Source organism: Neovison vison, chromosome 3 (assembly GCF_020171115.1).
Source record: "Neovison vison isolate M4711 chromosome 3, ASM_NN_V1, whole genome shotgun sequence".
In the NCBI taxonomy this organism is placed as follows: domain Eukaryota; kingdom Metazoa; phylum Chordata; class Mammalia; order Carnivora; family Mustelidae; genus Neogale; species Neogale vison.
Window position 1 is genome coordinate 154,551,621 of NC_058093.1, and position 14,509 is coordinate 154,566,129.

The window sequence follows — 14,509 nt, forward strand, 5'->3', positions numbered from 1 at the left end:
AAGGAAGAGTTTTAATGTAAACATTATTTTCTTGCTGAGTTCATTTGATTATCTGAGCTGCAACAGAACAAAAAAATTCCATTACTTGAATAAAAACCAGAATTTAAAATAAAGAATAAGGGGTGCCTGGGTGGCTCAGTTGGTTAAGGGTCTGCCTTTGATTCAGGTCACGATCCCCGGGTCCTGGGATCAAGCCCGGCATTCGGCTCCCTGCTCAGCAGGAAGCCTGCTTCTCCCTCTCCCACTCTATTTGCTTGTGTTGTCTCTGTCAAATAAATAAATTAAAATCTTAAAAAAAAAATAAAAAAATAAAAATTATAAAAATTGAACCCCTATCCAACTACTGCTAAAAGAGAATTAATGCTATAATTGTTTGTAATAAGACACAGGACTAGTAGAGAAAAATAAAACCTACGTTACAAAAATTCAATGTGCATGGATGCTACGGCTTGTATTTTTTTTTTAATTTTTAATTTAATTTTTTTAGAGTTTCTTAAAATTAACAAATAATGTATTATTTGTTTCAGAGGTACAGGTCTGTGACTCATCAGTCTTACCCAACACACAGTGCTCACCACAACATACACACTATCCAATGTCCATCTCCCAGCCACCCCTTCCCTCCAACAGATTGTATGTTTTAATAAACAAACTTTGTATGCACCAAAGGTAATTTAATTTTATAGTTCATTTGAAAGAGATCGTCACACAATTTGTAGCTGCTTGTAATATATATGTTTGTTTTAAAGTTTAGTCAAAAATCAATTAGAGAGGGGTGTTTGGGTGGCTCAGTCAGTTAAGCATCTGTCTTTGGGTCAGGTCATGGTCCCAGGGCCTGGGGATCAAGCCCAGCATCTGGCTCCCTGCTCAGTGGGAAGTCTGCTTCTCTCACCCTCTCCCTCTGCCTCTTCCCGTGCTCATGCTCTCTCACTCTCAAATAAATAAATAAAATTTTTAAAAAAAATCAGAGAAAGAACACATCCCTTTATTCTTCAACACAAAATAGTATTACCTCATTAAATTACTATGAATAAATTTATTACCACAGTTTAAAAGATTTCCTTATTACTGATTTAAAGAAAACACAAATGAAAAAGCACTATCAAGTAGTTATGTTTATCCATTAAACTATTCTATTTCTCTCCCTCACCCCATTGTTTAATAGAGATTCACCTATATCAGAAGCTAAGCAAATGTAAAACTCTCTGAAGACAGGCAATTGTCTTATCAATACACTCTCCCTAGTAACAAAGTTAATAATATGCTAGAAAATACAAGTTTTCTTTTCTTTTTTTTAACTGAAGTATAGTCAACATACAACGTTACGTTAGTTTCCGAATACGTAGGTTTCTTTTTTATTTATTTATTTATTTTTAAAGATTTTATTTATTTATTTGACAGGCAGAGATTACAAGTAGGCAGAGAGGCAGGCAGAGAGAGAGAGGAGGAAGCAGGCTCTCCGCTGAGCAGAGAGACCAACGTGGGGCTCGATCCCAAGACCCTGGGATCATGACCTGAGCCGAAGGCAGAGGCTTTAACTCACTGAGCCACCCAGGTGCCCCCGAATACGTAGGTTTCTTATCTCAAATATTTTAACTTCCCTTTATTCACTAGGACAATCTACAGGAATTGACTAAAATGTTTTATCCATACCACATGTTCATAAGATATCTCCTTTTCATTTATTCAGAAAAAACTGACACACCCTACTTCGTGAGCCTTTCCTGGCCACAAATTTTAAAATTTCCAAAATCAATGTCAACTCAACATTTAATTTTCCTCTCTCATTTATTTTTTCTCTAAACACTAATCATGATTATTATGTTATATATTTTATTCATTTTACCCTGTTTCTTTTCTGTTTCCCTTATTAGAAGGTAAGCTCCATGAAGGCAGAAAACTTTGTTTTATTATTACTATAACTCAAGCACTAAGACAGTGCTTGACACTTAGTAAATAGCTAAATAAATACTAGTAAGTATTTATCAAAGTAAGTAAGTAAATCTTTAAAAAAAGAAAAAAACTAGTATGATCTATTTGCTCATTTTTGGAAATTAGTCTTCCACCATGCTTTAATTATACTTGTATATACCACTTTGCTTTATATCAATATGCATTATTTTTATTAGACTACTTGGGTAACTTTGTACTAAATTATTAAAAGGATTCAAGCAACTTTTGTGGAAGCTTCCTATGGCACAAAGCAAAGAGCAGCACACTAACCTACTACTACCAGGTACTTGATGTTTGTGATTCATGATCATATGTTTTAAATTGTGATTCCACCTCATATTTTTGGGCATTTGTGTTTTCTAAGAAATAAATAAATCTGATTTTAAAATATCGTGTATTTCATATGTAAGTATTCAATTTTCAAAAAATTAAAACAAAATTGATATATACTAAATTAAGTTATGGAGACAAGAAAATATTGTTGTACTTTGTTATGATGACTCAAGTAATTTAAATAATCTGTAATTCTCTCAGCTTCAAATATGTTACCCTATTTCCGTAGTTAGTTTTCATTCATGAGGTCAACACAAAAATTTTCCAAGTGGTAAGACTTTGAAGTAATGTTAGCAACTATGATTTCAACAAGGTATAAAAATCTGTACCTTATTTTTAAAGATTTTATTTATTTATTTGACAGACAGAGATCACAAGCAGGCAGAGAGGCAGGCAGAGAAAGTGGGGGAAGCAGGCTCCATGCTGAGCAGAGAGCCCCATGCAGGGCTCAATCCCAGGACCCTAAGATCATGACCTGAACCGAAAGCAGAGGCTTTAACCCACTGAGCCACCCACGTGCCCCTAAAATCAGTAATTTTCTAAAAGAGAAACAGAAATAGAACAAAAGATCTAATAAGAACAACATAACTAGCAGAAGAAATTGGAAGTCTCAATTTAACAAATACCACTAGAGAACTTTCATAATTGACCTCTGAACTTGAGTGGAATCAGGAAAAAGTGACTATATGACCAAAGATAAATGGACTTAAAGTACACATCAAAAAACAAGTCCTGAATAAATCAATGCAAAAAAAAGGAGGGCCCAACAATATTTGGAAGCTAGGACACCTATTAATTAGTCCATCTGGGCTGCTATAACAAGGGAAATTTTCATCAACCAATTAGATTTCTCGATGAATGAGCTTTAGCCAATAAATAAAACATAAATGACAAAAGGAAGTCATGCTAAAAACCAGTGTGATAACTAGTCTATTTCCTGTGGGGAGAAGAGAGTTTACTGAAACAGTGCTTGCTGGATAAAATAATTAGTGAAGTCTTAAAAAGAGCATAATTTTCTTAAATGGCTCAATAATGAAGTATTTCCATTAAAACCCCCTCTCAAAAAAAAAAAAAAAAAACCTCTCAATAAGAGGTTTTTATTTGTTTGCAATGGTATGAATACTTGTGCTCCTTTCCCCCCAAATACATGTTGAAATACTAATGCCCAATGTGAAAGATACTGGGGTAGAGCCTTGGGAGATGCTTAGGTCATAGAGTGGAACCCTTAAACAAGAGATCCCATAGAGCTCCCTAGGACTTCTGCCAGCTGAAGATACAAGAAGTCTTCAACCCAAAGAGGGCTCTCACCTGACCACACTGGCACCCTGATCTTGAACTCCTAGATTCCAAAACTGTAAGAAATACATTTCTGTTGTTTATCGGTCATCCATTCACTGGTACTTTCTTATAGCAGCCCAAACGGACTAAGACAATGTTCAATCTCCAGAGAAATCTTTTTTCTTTTTAAAAGATTTTATTTATTTATTTGACAGAGAGAGAGAGATCACAAGCAGGCAGTGAGGCAGGCAGAGAGAGAGGGAGAAGCAGGCTCCCCACTGAGCAGACAGCCCAATGTGGGGCTCGATCCTAGGACCTCAAGACCATGACCCAAGCTGAAGGCAGAGGCTTAACCCAATAAGCCACCCAGGCGCCACAGATGAATTTTTAAAATAATGTTCAGAGTCTACTATATCAGAAGTTAGAGATTTTTGGTCCCAATTATTACTTTCATCCCCCATAGAGAGTCTATCTCTGAGACTGCTACTGTCCTTTAGTAATTATATATTTCTGCAAGGCAAAAATCTATACTATCTTTCAAATTCAATACTGATAATCATACTGATATTGAAGATCATCTTATGTTATCTTTGAATTTTAAAAAAGTCCTTACAGAGGGCAAGTACTATGATGAACACTGGGTGTTATATTCAATAATGAATAATGAACATCATATCAAAAGCTAATGATGTAGTGTACCCTGGTTAATTGACTTTAAATTAAAAAATTTAAAAAGTACTTTCTACTTACCACCTCCTACCCCACTTCCCCCACCAAATCAGAGAACCAGAAGCTAATTCAGACAAAAATGTTCAAATCTGCTGCCCTTTCTCCCATCTCTTGTTAGAATTCATGATACAACAACTCTGAATCACTGTTCATCTACACGAAGACTATCCTTTTTTCTTTTCCTTGTAAGGCCGAGTTAAAAGGCAGGTCTCTACTCTGCTGACACAGTAAGAAACCCCTGTAACCAAGGATATGGATGGGAAAGATAAAGAAAGGGTTTTTTCCTCCTCGTTAGAACTATAATAGTTTGTCTTTGATCTTTAGCATGCATAGCGTAGGAGTGCCAGGAATCAAATATCCTATCAGGAGTATTAAAGAAGAGCTAGAAAAAAAAGCAAGGGCAGTAGTAGTAAGCTTTCTCTGTAGATATAATGACTTAGTCATGTGACTGTGTGTATGAACAGAACTGGCTTGACTGTAGGGACAGGAGAGGCTGGTACATTCTGGAAGGTGAAAAAATTATATAAAATGTTTCTTTCTTAATTTATGTTACTTAAGAGTCTAGAGTCAGGGACATCAAGGGGAAATCGGTTATTAAAACCTTAACATCCTTTATATAGGAAAAGAAGACTATGACACCTAACAGTGTATAAAAATTACCTTTTTCACAGTTTTATCTGGTTCAAGAGCAATATCTGGAATGTTTGCATCCACCATCAGGGAAAACAAGTTCAAAATCAGGTTAGAATACCTAAAGGAGAACAAGAAAGAAAAAAAAAATAGTAATGCATTAGTTCTGCAGTTCTTTCTTCTGCCAAGCATAGTCCTAGAAGTAGTTGTACTTGGATCTTTATGATGACTCCTACAGAATATAGATGTGCCATTGTCAGCTGTCTCACTGAAAAGCAAGCCTTAAAGAAATATCTTATTCTGGGATGTTGATATAATGTCCTTTCTAGGTTCTACACTATGGGATAAACTTTTGGAGTAGCCATCTAATGGCATTCTTTTCATTTTTACAGTAAAGATATTCTTTTTAGGAGAAATCTAAGGAGAATCCACTTTATATCTAATTAGTATTTACTAAACACTGGAGATCTGTCTTTGCTAGATGATGTTAAGAATCTGCTACCTTAAGACTACCTCAGTGTGTCACGGCTAAAGGAAAGAAAGAGCTAAACAGTCATCCCACTAATCATTCAGGAATATTTCCCCAGGGATATTAATCACCATCTTGAACTACAGTGGCTTGTCTGGATATAAGCAATCCTAAGTGAAGGAGAAAATAGCTAGTACTCTACTATACTAAGGATAGGCTAAGTATATAAATAATATCATCTCTGGACTATGCTGTTTCCTATAGAAACTAAAGATTTATCCTCACCAGTCCTCAAACTCTTCCACTTCCTCTCCCTCTAGAAAGAATGGTGTTATTCCAAATGCTCATTTCCAGAGGTGAAGCCTTGTGGGGAAACGTTTCAGTGTATACTGGGGACAATTCACCTCCTCCTTCAAAACCCTCTCTCCTTAAAGAGTTATAATTTTTCTGGATGGCCCTTTCTTAGCACTGTAGTGATAAAAGACATTCAAGTTTGACTTTGGGGATGGAGGTGAGCAAATGAAGCTTTGTTTTTAATGTAATAAAGCCTTTTAGCTGATCTCAGTAAAAGTTTCAACAAGTACCTTGCGTGTCTCCTTTAGGGGTGGAGGTTGGGTATTAGGTGATACAGCACCTTTACTCTAGCCATCTACTTATGCACTATATAAAAAGGTACAACTTTTTACCTGAAAACTGGTTACTACTGAACTATAAGGATAATGGAACCTGAAGACAATAATGATTATTCATATAAACTTCAAATTACCTATTTTATCAATATTTTTGAATTTTATATTGTCCATAAAAATCAAGAGGGACTGTAAGTGGGAAAAAAAAAAGAGGGACTATAATGAAAACTTATACCTTGAAGTCATCTTCTAATCAAATTAGGATAACTCACTTAGACTCATACAGTAATAGCTAAAAGGCTTTAACTTAGCTTTAAGTTATTCATTTCCTTAAGGGAATTTATTTTTAAAAAGCATTATCACAGATGTCATTCCATTTCTACTCATACAAAATTGTGTTTATTCAACCAACAAATATTTACTGAGTATTCACTCTATACATTTAGGCACAAGGGATATAATGGTGAACTGAACCAACAAGGTTCCTACATTCATGAAGTTTACATTCTGGAAGAGAATGGGGACTCACAAAATAAAATGATAAACAACATAATTTCATATCTGACTGACTGATAAAAAGATTTTTTTAAAAAGGAAAACTGAGATAAATAGGTCACAGATTGATAGGTTAGGGAGAAGAACCATCTTAAGCAGGTATGATTTTATTCTAAATGAGCTGGGAAGCAGCAAAGGAAGGTAAAGTTCGGAGTGACATACTCATATATATTTTTGTTTTCTCTTTTTTAGGGGAAATATGAACACACTCCCCCACTACCACAAATTATGTGGTCAAGTTTCCCATATTTGGAGGAATTGCAGGGGTAAGCATATCCAGAGTGCAATGAATAAGGCTTGCTGTAGGAAAATCACCTTCGTGATCATGGTATCTCCCCTGCAGGTAAGTAGGAGATGTATCAAAAGCTCGCACTGGCCATCTTGTGGGAATGGAGAATGGAGGTAGGGAAACTAATACACTGATATCTAGGTAGAAAAGAAGCAATATAGATGTTCCCAGGCTGTACTTTGGAAATGGATTGGAAGACGGTTGTTGATGGTTTCAATGGAGCAGGGGAGAGAAGGCAGAGGAAATGAATATCACCAAGGATTCAGCCTAAGCAATGGGAAACTACTGTTGATCATCACAATAAGAAAGAGAATGAAGAAAGAGCAGAATTTGGGACAGGGAATCAGTAAGATTCTGTTTTAGACATACTGAGTTTGAAGTGCCTACCAGATTCTTAGTCAGGATGTCAAGTAGACAGAGAACTCAGAGGAGTTATCAGGGCTGATGGCATCAGTTCAAAACTTTGGCATCTGGATCCTAATTAAAGTCACAGGTCTGGATGAAAATGCTGAAAGAGAGTTTTGGGGGGAAATGATCTAGAACAAAAAGGTTTATACTGACAATGGAACTTCTAGACAGTGGAATATGTAAAGGTCAGAGAGAAGAGGGAAGAAATCAGTAAAGCAGAAGTAGCCAGCAAGGCAAAAAAAAAAAAAAAAAAAAGGAGCAGGTTACACCAAATCTAAGAAAGGTTTTCAGGAACAAAGGAGTGCTCAACTGTGTCAAAGATGCTAGGAAGCAAAGTGGCCACTAGATTTGGTTTAGGTGACTGTTTACCTTGATAAAATTAGTTTTAATAGCAGAGTAAGGCTAAAAGTCTTCCTGGAGAAGGCTGAAGGAAGAAAAGGAGCCAAATCAGTGGAGTCAGTGAGAACAGGTCTTTTTAAAGCAGATGGGCTATGAAAGAGAATAAAGAATTGGGCAGGAGTACAATGTCTAGTAATACTCCTAATTTACCCCACTAGAGGCCAGCGGTGCTTACCTAGCTGTGACAACCAGAACTGTCTCCAGACATTGCAAAATGTGCTTTGGGGGAAGAGGAAGTATAAAAGAGCTCCGGTTGAGAAACACTATTTAAAACCAATGGTGATGGAGAGCTGTGTGGCTCAGTCATTAAGCGTCTGCCTTCCGCTCAGGTCATGGTCCCAGGGTACCAGGACGGAGCCCCATATTGGGCCCCCTGCTCCATAGGAAGCCTGTTCTCCCTCTCCCACTCCCCCTACTTGTGCTCCCTCTCCGTCTCTCTCTCTGTCAAATAAATAAATAGTGAAAACACCATGAATGCTGGCTTTTCTTTAGTGACATACAGCTGATGCACTGCAGGAAAAAGAAGACACACAGTTCTGATTAGAGATCAAGTATCAGCAGGTAAGGTTACAGGACTTGATAAAAATTGTGCAAGAAAGTTCAGAGAAGGGCAGTGATCATAGTTTGAGGCCATAAAATTCAATGGGGAAAGGAGAAAAGGCAGATTTTATATGGTGGAAGGGTGGTAAGACTTGGATGTATGAGGTTGCAGAATTCCAGGAATGAGTATAATGCAAAAATAAGCTGTAAGAATAGAAGATGTTGGTAAGAGAGTGGAAAGCTTGTGACTGAAATTTTGGAGGGTTACGTTAATGGTACTGATGAGAAGGAGTGGACAAGTTTGGCTCTACATGAGGAGAAGAAGGCCCCCAGAGGTCAGGTCGTGGCTGGAGCACGCAACATATGAATGGTGAAGTCACAGCAGTAGTCACGAAGAAGGCAATACAAGTTTTCAAGGAACAGAGGGTGATGGGGAGATACATGATAGGTAGCAGTGGGGAGGATATGTATTGGAGTGATCTCACGGTGTGTGTGCTATCGCTTTCCTTTAAGCAAGCAAGGAAAGACATGGTTTGGAAGTTGCAAGAGGGAGCATGGAAGGCACCAAGCTTTGAGACATGTAGGATACGGAAACCAAGAAGAACCACTTGAAAGGACTGCAAGGACCTGGCATCAGCAAAGTACAGCCAGCTGCTATGTATTACATCAGGGAAAAAAATGTGTTTTCAATGAACCTTCAATTACTTGCATTCTACTCTATTGACTATACAGGATTTCCCAGTCTCGCCGTTAAGGGAATCTCAGACTATATCACAGGGTAGATTCACACAGTAACACAGGGAGGGGAAAACAAGGCTCAGTTTTGAAAGAGACATTTCAGACGTTCTAAAAACGGGTTGTCCATTAGACTTACCTGGGAGCTTCTTAAAAATATCAATGCCATGGTGCCTGGGTGGCTCAGTGGGTTAAGCCACTGTCTGCACCTCAGGTCATGATCTCAGGGTCCTGGGATCAATCCCTGCTTCCGGCTCTCTGCTCAGCAGGGAGCCTGCTTCCCTCCCCACTCTCTCTGCCTGCCTCTCTGCCTACTTGTGATCTCTATCTGTCAAATAAATAAATAAAATCTTTGGAAAGAAAAATATATCAATGCCCTAGCCCAATCCCAGACCAAGTAAATCTGACGGGTCTCAAAACTGCTTCCTCCTCTCTCTCTCTCTCTGCCTGCCTCTCCATCTACTTGTGATTTCTCTCTGTCAAATAAATAAATAAAATCTTTAAAAAAAAAACAAAAAACAAAAAACTATTTCTCCCCCTGGGTGCCTGGGTGGCTCAGTGGGTTAAGCCGCTGCCTTCGGCACAGGTCATGATCTCAGGGTCCTGGGATTGAGTCCCGAATCAGGCTCTCTGCTTGGCAGGGAGCCTGCTTCCTCCTCTCTCTCTCTGCCTGCCTCTCTGCCTACTTGTAATCTTTCTCTGTCAAATAAATAAAATCTTTAAAAATGATAATAATAAAAAAAAAAGAAAAACAATTTTAAAAAAAAACAAACAAACTGTTTTTCCCGCTAAAGTTCCCCAGGTAATTCTAACGGGCAGCCAGGATCTATGATAAAATGTTTGCCTTCATGGAAGCATATGTGTGTTTCTTTTTTAAAAGGCAAACATTAATGTTTTCTGGAGTATCTGTTGGTTTTAATTAAGCCACCCACGCTGCTATTATTGTAGCAAAAGAAAACAAAATGTAAACAAATATATGGATATTCCATAAGAAGTTTAAACATCCAATTATTTTGTAGAAAATCTGTCACTACCTTAACTGAATTAATCTTCTACATCTGTTGCTATGAAGCTGAATTTTCCATTTAAGATAGGACACATGACCGCCCCCAAAAGAAAGTGTATGTATTAAATAGTATAGTAATTCAATATTCTACACAGAAAAATAGATTTAAAAGTTTACTAGACATCTTTAAAACCATTATCAAAAGAAAATATAAGGTCATCCAAAGATGGTCTAAATTGTTCACTGAAAACCTTCAATACTAGAAAGAGAGATGCATTTAAGCACATCAAGTGAGGTTTCCTATAGTGTAGACCCTATAGGGTCTATTTCCCCTACAATATATCCACTTTGCATGCAACAAATATCAAGAATCCTACAACAAAGATTTATTTAGTAAGTGTAATACTTCAAGGAGGGAGAACAATGAACATAATGATGAAAGGAAGTATGATCAATAAAGTCACGCCTATTTGGTAACTATGCAAACATTCTCAGACAATGTAAAAACTTTATTTGATACAGTCAAATGCATTCCTAATTTCAGTATTTTTACCGGAAAACTTAGGCTGTCTTTGTATCCTAAGTGTATTAGGATCCTAAGTGTTTGGTATGTATGTGGGTTAAGAGAAGGAATTACGTTTTCCTTGGACACTTAAAATGTTTTAGCATTACTCTTGCTACAAAACAGTATTCAAAAACCAAATTTACCAATAATTGGTGTGTTAGGTATTGATTAATAAGAGATGACAATGTATTCTGTTACATGAAAATCAGAACACCATAAAATGTATTCTGACAATTGTAATACAATTGTAATCATTCATAAGTTAGTTCAAAAGGAACTGCTCTGGTTACAAGGTCCAATGTTAGTGAACGATTTCCTGCTGCAGAAAATGATCAACTATCCACAAGAACCATGAAAAGAAGGTGGTTTGTCATACCTACAAACCCTAATTTTAAAAAATGCCAACTAACCTTAGCTTTTAAGTATCAGGTTAACTCTTATGGTATAAAGGCAAGTCCTTACTAACAGAACCATGTTCTAAAAAACAGTATTAAAAAGTTAATGTTGGGGCAGGGCGCCTGGGTGGCTCAGTGGGTTAAGGCCTCTGCCTTTGGCTCAGGTCATGATTCCAGGGTCCTGGGATCGAGCCCCACACTGGGCTCTCTGCTCAGCATGAAGCCTGCTTCCTCCTCTCTCTGCCTGCTTATGATCTCTGTCAAATAAATAAAATCTTTAAAAAAAAATTAATGTTGGGGGCATAAGTGTCCAACTCATGATTTCTGCTTAGGTAGTGATCTCAGGGTCCTGAGATCTAAGCCCCACATCAGGCTCTGTGCTCAGCATGGAGTCTGCTTGAGAGACTCTCTCTCTCTCTCCTTTTGCCCCTCCCCACCACACTCTCTCCTTCTAAAATAAAATCTCTTAAAAAATTGAAAGTACGAAAAATAAATGTAGATTAAAAGATTAGGGTCCTGGTGATCTTAACCGAAGCACAGAGAAATTTAAAAAAATAAAAAAGCAGTTTTCATGAAGACTTAACATAAAACTATTTAGATTAATCTCTGTGATTTTTCTTAGTAGTGATGAAAGTTAACTTTGGCTCCACATTAATAACCTGCCTGTTTTTTCATTCTACTGAATTGCTACTAATCCATTATCAATGACAGTTTATAAAGCACATTGTTTTCCTTCTGCTTTTAGTAAGATAGAGCATCTTTGACATTTCTCTAGTTTTCATATCATTCTGTCTGTCTTGTCACTGAGAATGCCATGGTCCCATCTAGTTTTCAGTAGGCTTTGACTATTTTAAATTAAAAATTCCAGATATTAAAGTGGAACTCTGATCTCATTTCTCTGAAAGTGCGTCTGCATCAACAGACAAATCAAAGAGCACTGATCTCATTATTCTTTCAGCTTCTGTGGTAAGTAAAACTGAGTCACTCTGCCACCTAAAGGATAAATAGTACGGCTGTTTGTAACATGCACGTCAGAGTTCTTGACACATGGTACAGACTGAGTTAACAATGAAGGCCTAATGAGTCACTGCGGAGATGAAATCTGATTATTTAATAGAGGACAGCCATTCTCCTACTAGGACAAGCAGCATCAATATCACCCAGGAACATAACCTCACCCCAGGTATGAGGCAGAAATTCTGGGGGTTCTCATTTAATAAACTCACAGTGTCTATGTTCTAACCACTGCATGAGTAAGTGAGGTTACAAAGACACAAGAGAGAGCCGACGTGCACAGGCAACTTCCTGTCTACTAGTTCTGTATTTTCACTGGGAAGAAGTGAAAGAAGGTGTGCGTACTGGGCTGGGAGTTTCCACATAGTTAAGTTGGGTAAAGTGATCCTGCCATTTTTGACTAATGACCAGAGCCATGTCCTAAATTTAACAAACATGACTTACTTTTTTTTTCCTGATGATATATGTTAAGTCCTAAGTAAACTAGGATGAAGAAAGCAGAGATGTAGTGGCACTGGAGAAAGAAGAAAGGATAGAGAAAAATAAACTTTCTTCCTTTAGCAGGATGACTGATGAGGTACTAAAAGACACAAAATCAATGTAACATTTATTCTTCCATTATTTAACAAACTTCTAAATGTTCCTTTAGAGCAACTGAAACTAAGGCTGATAAAGTTACTACAGAACAAAAATGAAATGATGCTTTTATTTAAAGTATCACTTTCAATAAGCTAAATGCTTCATTCTGTGATAAAGAAGTAGGGAGAGAGCTTGGGAGAAGGAAAAGAACTCAACATCGTGATTATAATCCTTCAAGACTGGCTTCAGGGAGATGTGAATGGTTATGAAGCTTCTTAATCTTTTCTCCATCCCAACAATGTCAAGGTATACAGAGTGTATTTTACTAAAATGATTTTAGCCCACTGATTTTGAAGCCTCCATGTGTGCCTAATCTTATGTAAGGTTAGCTTCCTATTTGGTGGCATTTAGCAATCAAATAATTAATGGGAAAGCAAGAAATTCTTTTTTGTTTTGCTATCAGTTTATCAAAATAGATACCATGCATTAAGAAATACTCTGCCTGTGTCATTCTGGAAAAGAGTGATGCTAAAGAATGTATGCATTTGAACAACTCCTTTTCTTGCTCTATGAAATGAATTTATTCTTTATGTCAAGCAAATCAACTTACCTTCGAAGGTGGAGAAAAGCCGTGTAACACTGTTTACGGAACTCTTGGTACTGCTCACTCTGGGTGCCCCCCATTCCTTCTACCATTTCTTTATTCAGCTTCATTGGAGGAGGAAGAGGCTTCGGATCCCGACCCAAAATATATCCGAAGTCTATGTGGAAGAGTTTGCCTGGATGTTGATAAGAAACTCATTTGTTTCCAGAAATATCTTTAAAAACTGAGAAGGGGATATGTCATATAACTGGTATAAACAGTATCTTTTGATAATATTAATTCATGATGAAGTCTATTAAATTGTTTAATCCTCTAAACCCAGGCTTAGGAGTGGTCTTCAGAGCATTTTGAAGTTCATTTTAACTTACATTTATTCAGATGAAACTACAGTTAAAATAATCTCAGGGTAATATTAATTTATATTCCACTTTTAGATCTTCAGAACCAAAGACAGCCAAAGGCTAGATAGCTTTTAAAGGTATTAGCAGAAATCAGTATCCTGTAACAAATTTCTCATGCTGAAGTTTTACACAAATTCCATTCATAAGCAGATCTCTTCTTTTAAATATTATTGAAATGAATCCTTTAACTTATCACTATTCCCCTTACCAAAACAAAACAAAATCCCCCAAATTTCAAAATTATATTCTTAGCTTCATCTGAACCATTTTTAACTAATCCATGTCACTTGGTAGCTGCAGAGTAGGAAGCCACAGTATTTATGTCTGCTGAGAGCTGATGACAGATGCAGTGCCCATGATGACAAACCCTAGGACAGTTACCTAAACCCACAGACAAGATATATAGTAAGAATGTGACCGATCATTCACTTTAGAGAATGACTCATCATCTGAATTCATAAAGCATCCTGTGACTTACAAGTAGGTAAAAAAGAGGCATATATTTTAACACAAAAAGTAGCTCCCTGGATCCTACAACCCAAGCTCTATCAAGGAAGGGATTTATGCCTGTTTTGTGTATCCCCAGCCTCAGAATAGTTTCTGGCACACAGTAGGCACTCACTGTTGAATGAAGGAATGAATTCATTTAAAAAGCCAGCCAGGGGTGCCTGGGTGGCTCAGCCATTAGGCATCTGCCGGCCTGGGTCATGCTCCCAGGGTCCTGGGATTGAGCCCCCAAGTTGGGCTCCCTGATCCATGGAGAGCCTTCTTCTCCCTCTCCCACTCCCCCTGCTTGTGTTCCCTCTCTTGGCATCTCTCTCTGTGTCAAATAAATAAATAAAATCTTAAAAAAATAAAAGCCAGCCAAAAAATTTCCCTCATGCAATCTGCCCACTCTTATTTGTCTTGTAATCCATTATATGACCTATTTTATGTGAAAACCTATCCTCCATCATGTATTTGGGAAGCTCAGGTATCCGCTTCCTGCCTCTTCAAGG

At 37.3% G+C, this 14,509-nt stretch overlaps 1 protein-coding gene and 1 non-coding gene across 2 annotated transcripts in view; both read right to left on the bottom strand.

The window, feature by feature from the left end:
* The window catches only part of PIK3C3 (phosphatidylinositol 3-kinase catalytic subunit type 3), a 143,412-nt gene that overhangs the window by 12,861 nt on the left and 116,042 nt on the right, over window positions 1–14,509 (bottom strand). Inside the window, exons 22-23 of the mRNA XM_044243073.1 lie at window positions 13,117–13,285; window positions 4,954–5,044 (exon numbers count right to left, since the gene is read on the bottom strand). Coding sequence (XP_044099008.1) covers window positions 4,954–5,044; window positions 13,117–13,285 — 260 coding nt within the window. The remainder of the gene's footprint in view (window positions 1–4,953; window positions 5,045–13,116; window positions 13,286–14,509) is intronic.
* On the bottom strand, window positions 6,766–6,927 carry LOC122903667. The gene has a single exon (XR_006383978.1). It is a non-coding gene; the product is annotated as a U1 spliceosomal RNA (small nuclear RNA).